Source organism: Anser brachyrhynchus, assembly GCF_964034855.1.
Source record: "Anser brachyrhynchus genome assembly, chromosome: 5".
Taxonomy (NCBI): Eukaryota; Metazoa; Chordata; class Aves; order Anseriformes; family Anatidae; genus Anser; species Anser brachyrhynchus.
In genome coordinates, this window is record NC_137699.1 from 63,570,516 (window position 1) to 63,589,232 (window position 18,717).

The window sequence follows — 18,717 nt, forward strand, 5'->3', positions numbered from 1 at the left end:
ATTTAAGTCTAGCCAGACACACATGTGACACGATGACTGAAACACACCTTGCACGAATACGTCTCCCAAAGTCTTGCTTTGCACCCATAATGCGTTTCCTGCGTGGTCCTTAATTCACTTGGTTTGTCAGCAACCAGCCTCCCTCCACCACCAGTATTTCATTGAGTCATTTCTGATCAGTTTTAACCCTTTTGTCGTTACCATTGCCTGAAAACAAAGTTTGGTCAATGTGCCACAAGATCCCAGGATATAGCATGAAAGGTCACTATGTTAATGTATACAGAGGGCTTTAAACATATTTTACAGGCTTGGCAGAGGTCAGTGAGCCTCCACCCCATTTGGGAAATGTGCGTTCAGTTCCTTCATTGCTCTAACACTTAACTGCCCTTCACCCAGTCGTAAATGTGAGCGTTTCTCCAGGACCCAAGGAGCTGGGGTGGCTCCAGAGCGAGGTGGCTTTGGAGGTGACCCACTGGACACCCCGCGCCTCGCAGGCAGGACAGAGCAGAGAAGTTAATACAAGGCCTGGTGCCTAGGAACGTCACCTAGGCCCTAAGCAATGCTTGTGTGTGCTCCTCACCTGTGTGTTTAGCAGTGAAAATACAGCAAGCCACAGCCCCACGGGCTGCCTCCCCTTCCACTGAGCAGGCAGGCAGCTGCCGCCAGCGCTTCTCACGGCACGGTCACAGCCTGGAGCACGCCGAGGGCACCGCTCACCGCTGCAAAACAGGCCCAGGGCATCCTGCTTCCTCCCCAGAAGGGGAAAGGCAGGCTGCTCTTGCTCCTGCTAACCTTTGAATGAAACAGATCCCGCTGTTTTGATTTATTACACAATGCTGCTGCGTCAAAGGCAAGGGCATGAAGACCAACCACCACGTGTTGGGCCTCGTTTCTTCTTGCAAGTCCCAGAACTTCATTTTTCCTTCTCATTTACAAGCTAGCAATGCTGTTGTGAATCTTCTCATATCTATTTTTTTGTGCAAAGGCACACCTGTCCGAAAAACCTCAGCTTTCGCTTTTCAGGAGGTTCCCAGCATTGAGAGCGACAAAGAAATGCCTGTAAGGGGAATCAGATGTTCCACCAGAAAAGGTCAGAAACAAAATGACAACCAGAAGGGCTGTTAGCACTGTTACTTAACACCAACCAACACAAAAATCGTCCTTTTCTTTCCAGCTGAACCCCTTGCTGTCCATGCAGAAAGCGCGGCATCGCTGATCTGTCTGGCCTGGTTTGGAAGAGTCCCTTCTCCCAAAATAGTTGCTCAGCACTTCCCGACCATCAGGCTCCTTTAAGAGCTCTCACTAGCCTCTAGTTCAGCTTGAAAACCCTGACCAACAAGTATTACCTCTGTACTCCCTTTTATGGTTTTGAAACTGAATTCTTGATGAGTGGGTCACTCTGATTACAGCATGGGCCGTGATGGGAAATGAGAAATTTCAAGCAGTTTGTTCTCATCTGAGCTGTGTAAACGAGTGACGGGGAGCAGAGATCTCTAACGGCTTTGCCACAACAAGGGGAGCAGGCTGCTGAGCACCTGCAACTGAAAAGCACAAAGAATTTCAGAAGAAAAAAAAACAAAAACACGTCAGTGGAAGCTACTACGAGCCTTCACCAAGCTGGCCGGACTTGACTGCACCCATGAGGATTCAGACTAGCAGTCCTTATTCAGGTAAAAGCAGGATCCCTTCCTCTGATGCACAATTCCACGTGGTGTTTTTTTTTCATATCCAGCTCCCTCAGCCGCTCATCCCACAACTAGCAGCAGTTGTGAGGTCTCGGCACCGCTTAGCACGCTCAGTAACGGAGCCCTAAGTGATGCACAGCCTTACGCTGACCTTCTGCCCAGGGCTAAATCCTGCGCTTGGTGCATTACGTGCCCCTGCGCGAGCTCGCGGGGAAGTATGCGTGTGGCAGCAACCCAGCTTTGAGAGCTGACTGGAGGCAGTTTCTTCTGGGTGCTATGCGACCGCTCACCCTAATTCGCTCTGTGATCTTTAAAAAAGCAAATTATTTTTATGAAACAAAGGCGAAGGATTGCACTAAGCAGTCGTCTCCTTTCAGGCCTGGCTAACCGGAAAGTAACTAGGACAAAGTTTGATCCGTTTCAAAATAGCATAGTATTTTTAATGACCCATAAGCACATTTTTAGAGCACACCGAGGACTTGCTGCCATAGCTGGAGAGCCCGGATGGTGAGAGGCTCAGACTCCTCCTTCAGCAGGCAGGCTAAGAAATGGAGCCCTGAAGTTTCCCCGCGGGCTGATGTCAGCACCCAGCGGGCATAAACACATCCTTCAGGGCAACGAGGTGCTGTGTATAAATGCACGCTTCGTTAAAGGGGGCTTTTGCTGTATTACTAAATGCAGGCATTTTGCTCTCTAATTTATTACCTGTAATAACATCAACCGGCCTGGCAAAGCGCTGGGAATCATTCTAGGAATACCTAAACCTCTGTGGGTACGATTTGGCTCCGTGGGTGGAAGGCAAACCCCGCGGAGATCCGCTTAGATTCGCAGGTGGTGCCAGGTTCTTGCGAAGCTTACCGAGAAGCTAAGCGAGAGTTTAGCGAATCGGCGGCAGATCGCATTTCACTCCAGCATGGCTTAGCAGTAGGCTCACACCGAGGTATGTGCCTAATTCTGCTAGGTCGAGGCTGTACCTCCCGAGATGATGTTTTTCTTCCTTGAAATCTGGTCTGACATCGTTTGCATTTTCTTCTCACGCTATCAAGACGAGAAGGGGAAGCTCAAGCGCGCGTACGTGCGTGCAATACTCGACCCGCACAAAAACGGGACTGACAGTTCTGCGAGACAAAGCTGAGAACGTCAAAATATTCACGAGAAGTTTCCTCTGCAGTTTATCCAAGGCCTAAGAGCCTTCTCGTAGTGTCACAGCCACAAACGGCCTTTATCAAATGAACGTTGCTTATTTTCTCCCGCTCTCCTGCAAAGAGAACATCGCATGCTCCGACTGCTTAAAACGCAGGCTCCGTTATCTGAACTCTTCTGCAAACACGTCCCTGAACTGCTAATCATTACCGTGGGAAACACTACAGTCATCTATATACAAATTAGAATGTAATTTGTGTATCTAAACACCACGGCTCAGCTCACCTGCTCCGCCTGAAGAGACAGGGCACCCCGAGCGCCGATGGCTCGGTTCGCACGGCACACAACTCGGGGGATGACAAATCACACCTCAGCAGCCTTAAATGACGGCAAATCGCCGTATTAAAGCTGGTTTTTCCACAAAGCCGACAATGCATCAGCAGAAGCCGGTACAGCGGTGCACCACCGAAGGGCGAACAAAGAAGGCTGGGCTGTGGCCCTGGCCGTGGGCAGAAGGTTCGGAGCCCCCTTGGTGCCCTGCACAGCCCACCTGTGGGACCAGCTTTGGCTGCCCACGGCTGGCGGGCGCTATTTTTTTCCCCAGACCTGCCCGTAGGATGGCGGGTTGGAGGAGAAGGGAGGCCCTGAGGGAAGCGAGGCTTCCTCCTCCCTGTGGCGGTGCCCGCTCTGCGGGCGGGAAGGGGCGCTCTGAAAATGGCCCCCTCTGGAGGGCCCGATCCTCCGGCAGCGCCTCAAGCAGGAGGAAAACCCCTGTATGTGCAGAGCCAGAGGGGCTGGGCGTGCGGGACCCCTGCCCGCAGGGTGGGGGCTGCTGCCTTGTCCCCATCGTGCCAGCGAGGCCGGGGCTGAAGGGGGCCAGCGGGGGCGGCCAGGAGGAGCAGCAGCAGCAGTACCAGCAGTAACAGCAGTAACAGCAGCAGCAGCAGTAACAGCAGTAACAGCAGTAACAGCAGCAGCAGCAGTACCAGCAGCACTAACAGCAGCAGCAGCAGCAGCAGCAGTACCAGCAGCACTAACAGCAGCAGCCCCCCCCGCGCAGGCCGAGGGCGGTGGCGGCCGGGGACAGGCCTCGGCGGCCTCCCTGCCTCCCTCCCTGCCTCCCTCCCTGCCTCCTTCCCCGTCCCCGTCCCCCCGGACCCCCCCGGAGCGGCCTCCCCCCGCCCTCCCTCCCGCAGCCCCCGGGTCCGCCCCGTCCCATGCCGGCCCCGGGCATTGTTCGGCCGCCCCCTCCCCTCCCCTCCCGTGCCGTGCCGTGCCGTGCCGGCCCCGCCGCCTACCCCAGCCGCTCCTCTCCCTGCGGTTCCGGGCCATGGCGGGGGCTGCCCGGGGCTGCCCGGGAGGAGGAGGAGGAGGAGGAGGAGGAGGAGGAGGCGGCGGCGGCTGCGGGAGGCTCCGTGCGCGCTCCGAGCCGCGCTGCGTCTGGCGAGGCTGCCGCGGGGGCGGGGGGCGGGCGGGGGCACCGGCAGCATCCCCGCCCGCCGCTACGGCACGGCTCGGCACGGCACGGCACGGCACGGCAAGGAACGGGGTCCCACAGGGCACCCGCAGCCGGGAGCCAGCTCGTCCCCGGGCGCCGCGCACCCCCCACCGGGCGCCCGCGGCTTGCGGGGGCTCCGTGCCCGCGGTACCGGGATCGTCCCCCGGCACCCAGCCCCCCCCCGGTGGGGCGGCGGGGTGAGGGGTGAGGGCAGGGTGTGACCCCCAGCAGGGCACCCCCCGGGGGGGCTGGGGGTCACGCCTGCACGCCCCTCGCCGGGGGATTAAGCCCTGCTGGGGGTACCCCGCAGGCCTGGGGGTGCACATGCGACACGAACACCCCGCGCCCGTGCACGCCTGGGCTCACGCATGCACGCTTCCCGTGCACGCACCGGGCAGGCGTCCTGCCCTCCTCATCCCTTGTGCACACTGGGGTGAAGAAATCACTGGACTGATCCTGCCCTGGGGTGGGGGTGGCACCCGGGGTCCTGCTCCCCACCCAGCATCCCCCGGAGGTACACCGTACACCTACGGACGCAGCACAAGAGGTGCCCGGCTTGGGCTCACCAGGATTTAGCTGCAGCACAACTGATAACACGCACCAGTTTCCCCATATCAGCAAGCAGCCGTATTTGGGATCGTAATGCCAGGGTTTCCCTTGTGTCTGGGGTTGATTCACTGCTCTGTCACGCGAGACCGTGACTCAGCCCGAGTGCAAGGGAACGCCCAGGCGTGAAACTTGGGCAGGGGAGCAGCAGCACCAGCCCCGGCCGTGCCCCAACCGGCCCTCGCCCGCAGCTTACGGCCTGTGCTGATGTTTGCCCGCACTTCTGCTTGCCAACAAGCTGCTGATTGATCCGCACGTCACAGCTCTGAGCTGCCCTTTGGAAGGAGCGCGGTGCAGCACTCGAGGCACAACCACCTGGAAATGCAGTGGTCTAAGGAGGGTCGTCCAGGCAGAAGTCTGGAAGGGTGAGGAGGGAACTGAGCCCCAGACTGTCTGCAAGGGGAGATGCTGGGAGAGCACCGCTCGATGCTGCACGCTGGCCTGCGGTGGTCGGGGAAAGCCCAGATGGCTGCTCAGCCCCGTTGGGTGCACAGGAACCGTTGGGATCTGTTCTTTGTGAAAGCAGGGAAAACAGACAAAAACGATGTCATGTTCCGGGCGGCTCGTAGGTGCCAAAGTCACGTTTCGTCGCGCTCCCATTGGTATGCTGATACTTAATTCGTAAGTGCCCTCTCGAGCACCCAGCGACTGCCCCCCTGTTGGCTTCCTCTCCGTGTTTATAGCGTTGGAGGGAAACATGTAATTTCGTCTCGCTGAAGTGCTGGCTCACGTGGCCGGCAGCTGAATCCTCCTGCCCGCAGCCTGCGGGCTGCCCAGCCACTCGCTGCCTTTGCAGGAGCTCCCTGACAACTTTTATAAATAACCCCTGTAAAATAGATATTCTTATAAACATAGCGAAAATATAATACATAAATATAATAAAGAATTAAAATGGGGGTTATTGTTAATATGCATGTACATGTATTTATAAATATACACAGAATAAAGTCCCGTGTGCGTTTTCATTCTCTCTTTGAAGCAGACAAGAAGCGGGCAGCATTGCAAGGGGGATTTCTTACACTGGAGACAGCCGGAGTTCAAATAGGTTGAAACGGGAGATTAAAAGAAAAGCAGCTGGGAAATGGAGAGGAAGAAAAAAAAAAAAAAAAAAAGGAGGATGGAAAAGGAGATCTGTTAATTTGAAAGTCTGATTAAACCAAGATGGGCTCAGGCCCTGTTTTCCTCATTCCCTCTGAGAACTGCAGCTCAGGTCAAGCTTGTATTGCCCCATTTACGGGCCTTTTTTCCCTTTCTCTTTCCATTAACGCATGTGGCATCAGAGGGAAGGAGGGACAGAGGTTTGGTCCTGTGCTGTGCCGGGTGAACGTCGGTGTTCCTGCCGTATTTCCCCACCCGGGGCAGGCTGTTCTGCTCATGGCTTCGTTCCCAGGCGGTGACTCCACTTGGGTGCTCATTGCCACCCACCCTCCACCCCGTTGCTCCGTCGATTCATCCTGCCTTCCTTTTTCCACTTGGAGCAGCCCTCCCTCGGAAGCATCTCGACGTGCGTGCTGCCCGAGCTGCCAGATCACAAAGAGCTGACTTCGGGGCACGCACGCTGAACGGGCACGCAGTGGAAGCACTCTGGAGGAAAAGCAATGCCAAATGGGGGAAAGACAAAAGGAGAGAACTGCGCAGAGAGATACCGCGGCCGTGGGGTCCCCAGGCTGGTGTGCTGGGGGGCGCAGAGCTGAAAAGGCCACAGAAAACCTGGATTTAAACCCATAATGTGCAACGCTCCCAGAGCTCGCGGGGGCAGTTTCATAATTCACCTTGATTTGACTGGCCCACTTACCCCGGCAGCATTCACTATTGCTTTTCCCATCCCCAGTCCTTCGCAAGCAGGAGCCAGCCGTGCTGTGCAATACTTATGTAAGGGGTCGGGTGCGGATGCTGCAAAATCCCTGCTCTGCCCCAGGTGCCACCGCACTGCATTAGGCCGGGCCCTTCTGATGCGCCAGGTCCGTCCTCGCGCTGGTTATAAAAGGTTCTTGAACACGTTCGCTTCTTCCCGCAGTTATTCTTACCGCTTCCGCCTTCTCGGTCTTCATTCTTACACTGCTTCTGCTTAATTGCATGAGAAAGTACAAGGGATGCAGATCTCAACTGTGCTTAAAGAGGGTTGCAGGAGGACTTCTCCTAAGCACTTACACTCCTCTGTGGCAGTGATTTGTCACCACTGTTCTTGTTTCTGCATCCTTATTCTCGGGTTAAGAGGCCAAGATTCCTAGGAAATACCAAAAAGCGATAAAATGAAATGAGCTTTCTCCCTCCTCTTCTTCTGAAGCCTTTCTCATATTTCTGTGTTTTGTTATTGTCGGTGGTAGTGGTGTTTTTATTTTTTTCCTTACTGAAGTATTTTTAAGCGAAGCAGATCTTTGTTGCTTAGGAAATCCTCCTGTTCCTGCTGCTCCTATTTCTCACCCCAAATCACGTTGTGACCGCCTACATTTAAACGGGGATTGCAACCAGAGGAATTATCTTTGCTCCTTCAGTAAACATTGCTGCACACCATGGCTGTAACAAAGCCATCATATTTCACTCGGAGAGAAGACAGAAATTCAGCGGTTAATTAATTGACTTGTTTCATCAGTCTGTGGGGAGGACCTTTCTTCTGGAAGATGCTCTGTGAACTGGAGGAACTATTAAAGAATACGAGAAGTGATTTAGATAAAAGAGACATCAGGCAAAAGCTTCAACCAAGGCAACCTCAGAGGGCATTCGGGGACAGGATGGGCTTAACGCTGTGGGCTGCCTCCCTGCTGTCTGGGTCTGGTCAGGCTGAGCACAGGGACACCAAGCGATTGCACAAGTCCTACAATAAACAGATGCAACTTTTCTAATCTGATTTAGACTATCAGGCCAGTTTCCAGTAGGTTCCTCACCCCTAGTGGCACCCTCAGGACTCTTCCAAGGGTTTGCTGAATTTTAATAAAACATCCCACTCACGGCTCTGGCTTCAGATAATTCTGGTGTTGCAGGACAAACCATAACCTTCCCAGATTTCTCTTCCTTCCTCATATTTCTCCAAGGGCCAGTGAGAGCTCTTCTAAGCCCAGCTGCCCATTTATTTCCAATATTGTTTTCAACTCTTTCTTTCTCTCCTGTGCTGACAGACAGATGGACACTGTATTCAAAACATCCTTCCCCACCAGCCTCTTTTCTGCAACGTGGCTGTAGTAAGTCCAAGCAAAATCTGCGTGTGCCAAGTTGGTTTCTAGGATTTCCCCCTGAAGATGCACCTCTTCCCAGGGAGAGGGTTCCAGCTCCTCTTGTGTCTTGGCAGAAATAACCGAGTCCACCTGCCTCCATGATTCAGCAAGATATTCACAATACGTTCCAGCCAGGTTCATGCACCTGGAAACAAGGGGAGCGGATGGGTTTCCAGGCAGTGCTCTGAAGTCCCCTATTTAATGCTGCTTTTAACTGAGCGGTCACATTTTCCTGCATCCCCGTGCTGAGCAGTGGCTGCCAGCGAAGCTGCCTGCTTCACCTCTGCCCTCGCTTCCTTCCTGTTGAGCACAAACAGCACACTCAGCTGCAAAGCGACCTGAGCTACAGCTACGTAAACAAGGTGACGCAGAGTAATGTATAGCCAGCGGTGCTCCCGTTCCTTCCGTGAAAAACAAATCCTTGCCCAGGGACCTGAGTTAAAGCCAGCAGAGGGGCTGAGCTCTGCCTTGGTTAATTTTCCTGCTCCTGCCAGGGATAGAAGCCTCTTGACAGCCTGGGAAGGCTTTGTCATTCAGAGGCCCTTGGTGACTTGTCTCTCCTGGATGGTGTTTCCATCTCAGAAACACTCCTCCCTCTTTCTGCTCTTGCAACTGAAATAGCCGGCTGTCTTCAGAGCCCCCTTACCCACTCTTTATTTTTTTTCCTGGCGTCTTTTGCACCGGTCGTGTGCTCACAGCCACTGTTATCCCAGCTGCTTCCAGTTCCAAAGGGCCGTTCGAGCAATGAGAGCTCATTTGGCCCCTTGGAAACCTGCCCGGCCCCTCTTGTCCGTGGGTCCTGCTAGCAGAGCTCAGCAGGTGAAGCGGCGTTAGCAGCACCGTGAGCTGCTGAAGTGATGCTGAGAAGCTTTAGCAGGCTCAGCATCCTTCCTGCCACGCTGAGGAGCTTTAGGAGGCTCAGCATCCTACCTGCCACAGGCAGAACTGGACTCGGTGGCAGGGAGCTGCCTTGGAAAGAGCTCCTCCGTCCTCCTCGACCCTTCCCTCCGGGCAGGCCCCGGGCTTGCGGCAGCAGTCTGTAGCAACAGCACGTGTTTCACCAGGGAGGAAAAGCAGTCTGAAAAACCAAAACCACAAACCCCACAGTGAAAACGCTGCAGCATTTCTTGAGAGCCTACTTTGTCGCCTCAACAATTAAGCTTGATGTAAAAGAGTGTATTGCTCAAATCAATGAGCAGAAAAAGCTGCAGACCTTGTCGCTGATTCCTGAGTCTTTGGCTTCCTTATTGCTGTTCATCTGATCTATTTTAGTACCCAAATGCACCGAAACCATGAAGTAATCCCACGGAATAGTTTTGAACACCTTTGGTGTGAGATCAGTAGGCTATGTGAAATTAAAGACACTTTAGCAATCTGATGAAAAGTAGGGCTGAAATTTTTTTCTTCTTGCTCATGTTTCATAGCTCAGTTTCTGATGTGAAAATGAACATGCGTTCACATGCGCAGCACACTGTGCTGCTTTTACAAGCGCCTCTATTGCACTGCTCAGTTAGAAATTGGTACACTTTTGCACCGACCGCTACCAGATAAATCTAGATGTCTCATTTAAATAACTTTTGCTGTTCTTCCTGTTAAGACTACAATGCAAACAGATCACATTCTCTAATCCTACGTAATGCCTTATGTAAAACCACTTAACATTCCTTTTAAGGCTGGGACCCATCCAGATGAAAGATGCTACATAAAAGCACATTCCTTAACGTGCTTGACCAGAAAAGCAGCGTGGTCCCGGGTGGAAAATACGGAATGGAAACCAGCGTGTGTGCAGGAGGAGATGGCTGGAAGTGTGCAGTGTCAGGCCATGTCTTGGACCATATGCTGTGCACAACTCATTTACCTCAATTTTTGTAATCATAAAATGGCTCTAATAATACAGACCTGGTGCTGCTATTTGGTATGTACACTTTCCAGAAGCGCTTCCAGCAGGGCCTGAGACCCAGCTGGGGAAGATGGAATAAAGCACGGATCACGAGGCAGTCTCTGAGTTCACTCTACAGCACTGGCAATGTGCTACAGGAAACTAAACCTCCAGGTGGGACGCGAAGACTAACCAAGCGAGGGCAAAACAGTGGTCGATAAAGGAGGCTTTGCATTAAATCGCAGTCATCGGAAGGCCCTTGGATCTGCAGGACGTTCTAGGAGGCCAAGCCTTAATGCACCATCTGCTACTGGAAAATGAAACGGCCTCTTTCCTGTGCTGTCTTCTGATGTCTTGACAAGAGCAGAAAATCAGTAAAATGAGAAGCGGTGCTCGAACCCTTGGCCAAGGAAGAGGGAAAAAAAAGGACACAAACAGCTCGCTATCAGGAGTGCAGGAAGCTAATTTATGGGGGAGAGGTAATTGTTTTGTTAAAAATCGCTAGAGGAAATACAGCTCCCTAAAGGGTAAATAGTTTTTTCTTTTCTTTATTTGCTGGGTGTTCAGGAAAACTTACGTATTTATGTTGGAGAGAATATACAGGATGTAGAAGGCTTTCAGAGTACAAGGGGAAATTAAATGCGAATCTCTTTAAGTTAGCAGTCACATGCTTCCCCGCCTCTTTGGAAGCAAGATAGTTTACATTTCTGAGCCTGCTTCTGAAACACACCATTTCAAATGAGCCCATAAATCAAAACCCAATAAAATCAGATGCGACTGTGCAATTCCCGAGCGTCTGCATAAGTTGTCTTTAGTTTAACCTCAAACAGCCCAATAATCCTAATGAGTTATGCTGGAGAGCCTGTGTTTCGAAGGAAAAGCTTATGCAATCACCTGTGCTGTTTCAGGTACGTGCATGTGGCATTTCTAAATGTGCTGAAGTAAGCTAAAAATCCAGACTCCATTTTAAACTGGGAATCAGCACCTAGCTACTTTGTCAACAGACCAGATTGGACCTGGTTGGGCTGTCTGCCTGCCAAGGGGGCAGAATCTGTTCTCAAGTAACCAGTCCAGTGTCCTGAACACCAAAACGGCTTATACATCTGGCATCCATTTAATTTTTTCTACCTCGCTTGTGCAAACATATTTCCTGCGTTGAGTATGTGGTATTTCTTGCACCTAGAAAATCACACCTCCTTTTAGGCCTTAATGATTTTACTGTGCAGCAAAGACTAATGCTAATTCCAGCGTTCCTCTACCCTTGCCCTTGCCTTTTGGTTTATTAAATTGTTCAGCACTCAAGAGACCATAGGTGGGTTTTACTCAGAAGTTTGGCTATTTTGCCGAAAGTAATTATTCTCCAAAGGCGGAAAGGCAGATACAGCATTCTTGCCATCTCACAGTTTCAAAGTGTTTCTGAGTTTGGGAGCCCAACGGGACAAGCCCCAACAGGCCCGAGTTACTTCTTGCGTGACTATCATCGCGCTGGCCGCCTGTGGCCCTCGATTTGCCCAGGACAAGCGTTACGTGACGACGTGGCTGCGAGGTTGCAATCCGGATCACAAAAATCTGGGAAGCCCGACTTGTCCCATGTCCCCGGTGTGTGGCAGCGGGTGAACTGCCCTTGTCCCCCGCGCTGGGAGCTGGGTTTTGCTGTGTGATAAGCCCTCCCAGGGCCTACACAGCTCAGGCGTCGGACAGAAGGCTCAGCCCGGTTTGGGCAGCAGCATACACACAGATATAAGTTTATTTACGCGGTGAATCGAGGCTGGAGGCTCTCCTCCTGCCTCACAACGCGGGGAGCAGCCCAAACGCCGGGTGCTCCCCCCGGGGGGGGGGCTCACGGTGCTGCCCCCTCCGGCCTCAGGAGCCTCGGGGAACGGCCTGAGGGAGCAGCAGGGCCCGGGGCAGCGCCGGGGAGGGAAGGAGGAGGAGGAGGAGGAGGAGGAGAGGAGGAGGGAGGAGGAGGAGGAGGAGGGCGGGCAGGCGGCGGGCGGCCGCGCTGTGGCGCTGCGGCGTCGCGGAGGCCCGGCCCGGTGCCGTCCGTCCCGGCCTGGCCCGTCCCGGCGGTGCGTGCGGGAGGAAGAGGAGGAGGAGAGGGACAGGAGGAGGAGGAGGAGGAGGAGGAGAGGCGGAGGAGGCCGAGGCTCTCGCTCTCCGCCGGGACAAAGGGCCGCGGGTGCGCAGGCAGGGCCCGGCCCGGCCTCCCCGCGGGCCTCCAGGGGCCGCCCCGCCGCTGCCCCGCCGCTGCCCGCCGCCCTCGGGCGCTTCCCCGGCGCCTCGGGGAGGGCGCAGCGGCCGCGGCCGGGCCCCAACGGCCGTGCCAAGCGCTCCTCCGCCGGCCTTTGTCCGCCCTCAGCGGGCGGCCCCTTCCCTCGGCCGGAGCCATGCGGGCCAGCGGCTGAGCCCCGGCCCCGGCCCGCGGGGCGAGCAGGGAGGGAGGGCGGCCGCGGCTGCCGGGCCCGCCGCGATGGAGCCTCCGGCGCGGCCGAGCGGGGACATCCTGAGGCGGAACCCGCAGCAGGACTACGAGCTGATCCAGCGGGTGGGCAGCGGCACCTACGGAGACGTCTACAAGGTGAGAGGGGGGCCAGGGCCCTTTTCTGCCCTCCCCGGGATCCGCCGGGCTGGTGCTGGAGGCTCGGGGCCGCGAGGGCTGCGGGCGACGCTTTTACGCCTCCCTGCTACCGAAGGCAGAGGGTATTGGCTTGCCCTACCTGTTCTGAGAACCCTCGGTTTAAAGCACCTGATTAAAAAGGGTGCGAGTTTATCCCCGAGGTTAATAATAGCACGCGAAAGGCAGAAGCAGATTACGGCTCTTCAGAAGCCGGAGCTGGGCGAGAGCTCGCCGTGGGGTTGGCGCTGCGAGCCCGAGAGATGCTCTCGGGACTGCCCGTATCGTGTCTGAGGCAGCCGTAACCACAGCTGTGTGATACAGAAGGTGTAGGCATGGCACGTCCTTTTCTCAGGGAGATGCAAGCCCCTTCTGTAGGCATCAGGGGTGCTCGCAGCAACTTCAGGAGTCGGGTCGCTTGTAAAGAAAGCGTTCGCGTTTTCGGCCTGTGCGACGGCAATCCGAAATGTTCGGCTTCGTGGGAAGGGTGGCTGTGCTGTTTCACTTCGCACTGCTGCTGAGCGTGTTTTAAATAGACCTGGCACAGCCAAACGTACAGGAAAAGGTGCGTTGCTCTGCCACATGAAAGGCGCTGGTAATTGCCGCATGCAGGGGGAGGGCTCTTTGCTAATGTTCAAATTGAAGTTTTATAGCTGGATCTTGTTCCCACCGCCCCTTTGAAATGGTTGCTCATGGCCTCGGGGAGTTCTTTTTAACAGTTTTGAAGGTACTGAGTATTTACCTTTTTATTTTCCTAGAGCACTGTGCACGGATCAGTCAGCTTCTCTGCTAGGGAACCTAGCCCTAAATACTCAAAAAGGACATTTCAGGTTTCCTAAATCTGAAACTCAGCACGCCTTCAGCTAGCGTGTTTGGGCACAGCACAGGGCAGCACGACGAGAAGCGACGAGCTGTGTCGCGGAGAAGTGTTTTTGTGTCATCCCTTTGCTCTTGGTTGGGAAAAAAAAAGAAATATTCTGCTTTTCATTATCCTGCTAATTACTGGAGAGCTGTGCTGACATGTCATACAGTTTCCGGTTCCGGAGCTGGTTGAATGCATGGCTCTGCTCTGTGCCATGTAAACATAGCCCTTTGTAAAAAAAAAACATCACCCCCTCCTCCCAAACCCTCCTTTTTTTGGGTTGTGAAAAACGTGCCTTCTGCTCTGAACGGGTCCCAGGCAGGAATAAACCTTCTCATAGAGCAACCTGACAAGTTTAAATCAAAGCCTTTGCCAGAGTTGTGTCCCTACAGCAAGTATAAAGTTAATGAGTTTAAAGTAGTTTAGGAGCCTGCGTTTGTTTCTAGGTCACTGGTTTGCTCTTTGTTTTTATAAAGCCCTGCAAACAGGGAGGAACTGTGTCAAGGGAGCACTGAATAGGGTGGCCCAGGCACTTATGGCAAATATGCAAAGCCAACTTATTTCTGCAAGTCATTGATGTGGTGTTAATTTTAAGAGTAACTAAGGTAAACCTTTTTTCTTGCAAGCAGTTATATACAAGCATTGTACTTTTAATTTTCTCTGTCCATGCGAAGTCTCTTCTTAGCACAGATGGCACATCTTGTGCGTGCTGAGGGCTGTCAGTTGTGTTTATAAAATGCATTTCTTAGTCAATATCTGATTATTGTTCTGTCTCAGGGCTCGGGCAAGGCTTGCTAGAGAGCGCTCTGAAATTAAAATGGAATTTTCCTCTCACCTCTTCAAGTGGTTTCCCTGCTCCATCACCAATAATGAGTCACCAGTGTCTCCAGCACAGTTGTTTTTAGGATGTCTGAATGAGGCAGCCCTTCTGATTGTGGGAGATCTGCCTCTTTCTCAGTTGCTTTTTGGTGGCGGTGGTGGTTCATGCCTCAAATTCCTCTTGGGGCATTTGGTAGCTTTTAGAGTAATTAGTTCTTTTTTGGAAGTTGAAGGCGGGGGTTAAGCAAATATTTGTGTTCACTATTAGGTTACAGAAACTTATTTAAGGCCTTCCTAAAAATCTCCTGCCCACTTTGCTTTTCATAACTGCTATGGAAGCTTAAAACTAAAATGTGTTTTTTTAGTCTTTGTGCTTTTTTTCCCTGTGTTCCATGGCACACAATGGTTGATTGTAGGGTACTCATAAGTACTGGATTGTTGACCTTATTTTAATATTTTTTTTTCCCCAAACTGCATTTCAGGGTGGGAAAGAAGCCATCCTTAAATAAACTATTTTCTTATCTGTGCACTGTGGGTGTAAGCAGATCCAAGTTTGGGCCTACCAGTCTTGGAAGCACACTTTTCATTAAAATCCTAGCACGTTACTTGTTCCATTTGTGTTGGGAAAGCTTTTTTTTCTTCTTAACAGAGGATTTTACTCTTAAGCTGATTGTAATCCACTTGAATACGTTTTCTCCCAAAGCACTGTGTTAGGCATATGTTAAATTATTGGCTTCCGAAAGAGGTGGTGATGTAGCTGGGCGCTTACTGGAACTTAATATGACAACAGTTGGTTTTCTTTCCCCCGATTCCTGCCAAGTGGTTCGTGTCCCCAGCATCGTACCCATCAGCACTGCAGCGATGAGGGCTACAAGAGAGAGGTTCCAGCTTGGCTTTCCTGGCAAGATTTCTGCTTGCCCGCTTCCATCGTATACCCGTCTCAAAGCAGGAGTTTAAAAGTGGCGTAAGCTTGTTCGTGTTCCTGGTGCTGGTGCCGAAACGGACCTCGTGTGTGTGGCGTTGATGCAGAAAGTCTCCAGCTGTCCAGGGACAGGACAGAAAGCCGAAACGAGTCCTTGAGAAACTGCAAGTAGAATTTAGCCTCCTGCGCTAAGCGGCCCGTCAGATCCCATCCCAAGTAAACTCCCGTGCTGTGGTTAGACGCTTCCCAGATGTTTCCCGGGTCTTGATGGGCTTCCATGGGTGCCAGCATGACCCGTCCGTGAACCAACCCGCACCTTTTCAGTAGTGTTTTGTAGTCTGATTTGCGTGAGGCCAGTTTTGGTAACAAATTCACGTGCTCAGTTGTATAAGCACGTGTTTCTGCAAGTCCGTGATATTTTCTGGAAGTGCTGGGGTAGTGTAAGGCTGACCCGCTTTCTGTAGTTTGTGGGGGATTTGGTTGCATCAGAGCATCAAGTTGTTAGGTTACGCATATTTGTAGATGTTGATGTCCTAAGGGACTTGGAAAACAAGTGTTGTATTAGGTCAATAACTTCAGATTTACATCTTACTGGCATGGAGGGTTTTATTTGGCTATTTATTAATGACTTGGAATAGATTTGCTGGAGAGATTTAGGAGAAGGAATACCCTGTGTTGTGGTGAGAGCTGTGGGGTCACCACCGCTTGCACATAAAAAGGAATTTAAAGTCTTCTGCTGCGTGTGAGCGCCTTCACCAGCAGTCTGCTGGGGAACAAAAGGCTCGCTACTGCCTCCTCTGTGCCCTTCTCTCCCAGCTGAGGAAGGCTTTGCTTTTTGTGGATTTTAATGCAAGTGCCCCAAAGAGAGTTTTAACTAACCTTCAGCATTGAGGGAGGGGAACAAAAGGGTGGTTGATGTGAACCGTCCTTTTGAATGCTCTTGTTTGGCAGCTGAGCTGAAAAATCATGTATTTGCTCAGCCCAGCACCCTCTGCAGGCTGCTTTTGAGTGATGAATAGCTAGATGTCTGTCCTCACTGAGAGGCGATGATAAAATACGATCTTGTGCAGCAATACTGAAGCTGTCTTGTCTTGTTTTGTTTTGTTGCTTTCCCAAGCAGGACTGTGAACAGTGCTGCAATAGCTTTCTTTAAAAGTAAGCACGGGGGAGGCAAATGCACCAAATTAATAGCAGAAACTATCCGTAAACAAGACGCATTTTTAGTAAATATCACAGAAATTTAATCCCTGCTTAATTCATGTGCTCAGTCTCTCTCATTCTCTTGGGATGTTTTTTAATCTCCTGAACCAGTTAATGATGTTGGCTGAGAAGTACCCTGTGCAAGAAAATACCAAGAGGTGGAATCGGATCAGCACAGCCAGAGGTGCTTTTGCTCAGTATTATTAAAAACAAACAAACAAAACCCCACAAAATCAAAAACACCACCATCAACATCAAAAAACAACTGATTATTTTAAAAGGTTGCCATAAATTCGGACTTTCTTAAGTTCAGGTCGGGTTTTGGCCCTGCTTTTGTGGTCGGGACCTTACGCACGGGGCCCTGGAGTATGTGTAACTTCTGTAGTAACAGCCTGCTGAGAACGGGTGTTTGATATTCTTAATGTCAGTCTGGTTTCACGGAGCACGAGAACCTCCTGGTTAAAGCCAACGGATCAAAAATGGGGTATTAAGGCTTTGGGTTTTTATTCATGCTCTGTATGAATGTCTCTGCAGCTGCAGACCGTCCCTGGTTCGGCGCTTCTTTTCCTGGTGCCTACACGTCGCTTACACGTATCGATAACCGTAAGCGTTCGTCACGTAGAGGGATTCCACTCCTCCTCCCCAGCTCCGAGCCGCCTGGTTGAGCAGTGTTTGCTGTAGCCATGCATGAACTCTGCATACTCCTGTTTTTCCATATGAAGGGTGTTTGGAATGGCATCGAACCAGCTGCCGTTGAGTTTCTTCCTGCTGCTGTGGATTTTCTCTTCTGGGAAATTGTGTGCTTTGCTTCTGGACGCAGTCGGTGAGATACGTACTGCTGAGAACTAAGTTGCTCGGTGGCTTAATGACACCCACTTGTAGGATATTCAGGAGTTGGGGAAAAGCCCTTGTTTTTCTCTTTGTGATCTTTGATTTTTTTCTTATTAAGCATTTGGTCTTTATCGCGAAACATTCAAAGCTGTTTGGGTTTAAATACTACCTCCTGTGTGCCTGTGGTTCCCGTTAATGGCATGTGAGGACCCAAACTCCTTCCCCTGAGTGTTTAACAGAAGTGTTGCCTTTCAAAGCGAGTGCTGAGCACACAAGGTCTCGGTGCCAGAGTGCCCCATGTGAAATGTTTCTGGTCTGATGGCTCTCACCTCTGAATGCACCACGTGGCAACTTCCTGACCTCGTGGGAGCTCTGCTTTCTGGTGAGCCCTGCGGTTTGGCTGGGGCTCTTTAAAGGTTCTGCGGTGGGGAGTAGAGCACCTCTCCCTAGGAGCATTTCTCCCCATCTCTCATTTCGAAAAGCAGGTAGCATCCGAAATCTTCAAAACACGGTCCGATTTCTTTCCCGTCTCTTTGTGAAGAGGTTTGTCCTCCCAGGCTGGGTACCAGAGGAGCCAAAGAAAGCGTGGCAGCAACTTTCAGTATGCTTCTGTCAGCTGGTACTGAGGCTGCATCCAGAAAGGCAACCGTGGTGCTGTTGGTGCCAGCAGTGTTTTCTTCAGCGAGGGCTGATGTAGGAGGCAATGTTCAGTGTGTCGACAGCGCTTGTCTGCAAGGATTATATGCTTGCTTGGGTTCAGTGCATTGTCTGCCTTGCACTGATGCATCCCTTAAGTCGTAGAGGAGCTGAGAGCCTGTTCTGTCAAGTTTAATGTCCCGTTCTTCCCAGCCTTGTCTCTGATGTAGTCTTCAGTTCCCTTTTCTGCCTTCCACCCTGGAGCTCTGTTTCAAGCCGAGATACCCATTCGGAGGAAGCACGTGGTGCAGTTGGCATGTCCCCTTTGAATCGCCCCCAGCAGCAGGGGAAATCTCTGAGAAGGAAGAACAGATCAAAGATCGTGCCATTTGCATACCACTACCTGCCTCAGCTTCGTCTCCAGAAGATGCAGCGCTTACTTTCAGCGCCAACTCATCTGGATAGCTTTGAACGTGGCCAAGATTTGCAGCGTGAGGTGGCTGCGTGGTTCCAAATGGAGCGATACGCAGACCATCCGTGTCCGACGGAACGGCTCTTCCTGGAAGCACGGCCAGAACGGAGCTTGCCAGCTTATTTGGCTGACACCAGCAACTGTCCATCCGCCCTGCAGCTGGAAAAACAAACGCGCTTGCTACCTTTATTCATGTTTGGCACCTCGCTTCTCGGCTGTGGCTGTGAATGAGGAGAGGAGGCAGCATTAACCGCAGGTGATTCCGCAGGAGAGCAGTGCAGAACGGGTAGGTCTCCTCATACAGAAAAGTTGTTTGTCGGCTCAAGGCAACCCTGATG

At 52.2% G+C, this 18,717-nt stretch overlaps 2 protein-coding genes across 7 annotated transcripts in view; one reads left to right on the forward strand and one right to left on the reverse strand.

Moving 5' to 3' along the window:
• Window positions 1-5,722, reverse strand: part of ATL1 (atlastin GTPase 1) — a 31,124-nt gene extending 25,402 nt beyond the window's left edge. Inside the window, exon 1 of one of the 4 annotated variants that reach the window (XM_080592696.1) lies at window positions 4,928-5,722. Coding sequence is in view for 3 of the 4 variants with exons in the window: in XM_080592693.1 (XP_080448819.1) it covers window positions 4,127-4,160 (34 nt within the window). In the remaining variant the exon portion in view is untranslated. Of the gene's footprint in view, window positions 1-4,126; window positions 4,429-4,927 lie in introns of those variants that run through there. The other 3 variants (XM_080592693.1, XM_080592695.1, XM_080592694.1) reach the window with 3 other exon arrangements.
• A 6,354-nt stretch (window positions 5,723-12,076) lies between these two features.
• Window positions 12,077-18,717, forward strand: part of MAP4K5 (mitogen-activated protein kinase kinase kinase kinase 5) — a 69,389-nt gene continuing 62,748 nt past the window's right edge. Inside the window, exon 1 of one of the 3 annotated variants that reach the window (XM_080592669.1) lies at window positions 12,077-12,601. In XM_080592669.1, coding sequence (XP_080448795.1) covers window positions 12,494-12,601 — 108 coding nt within the window. In that variant the 5' untranslated portion in view covers window positions 12,077-12,493. The remainder of the gene's footprint in view (window positions 12,602-18,717) is intronic. The other 2 variants (XM_080592667.1, XM_080592668.1) reach the window with 2 other exon arrangements.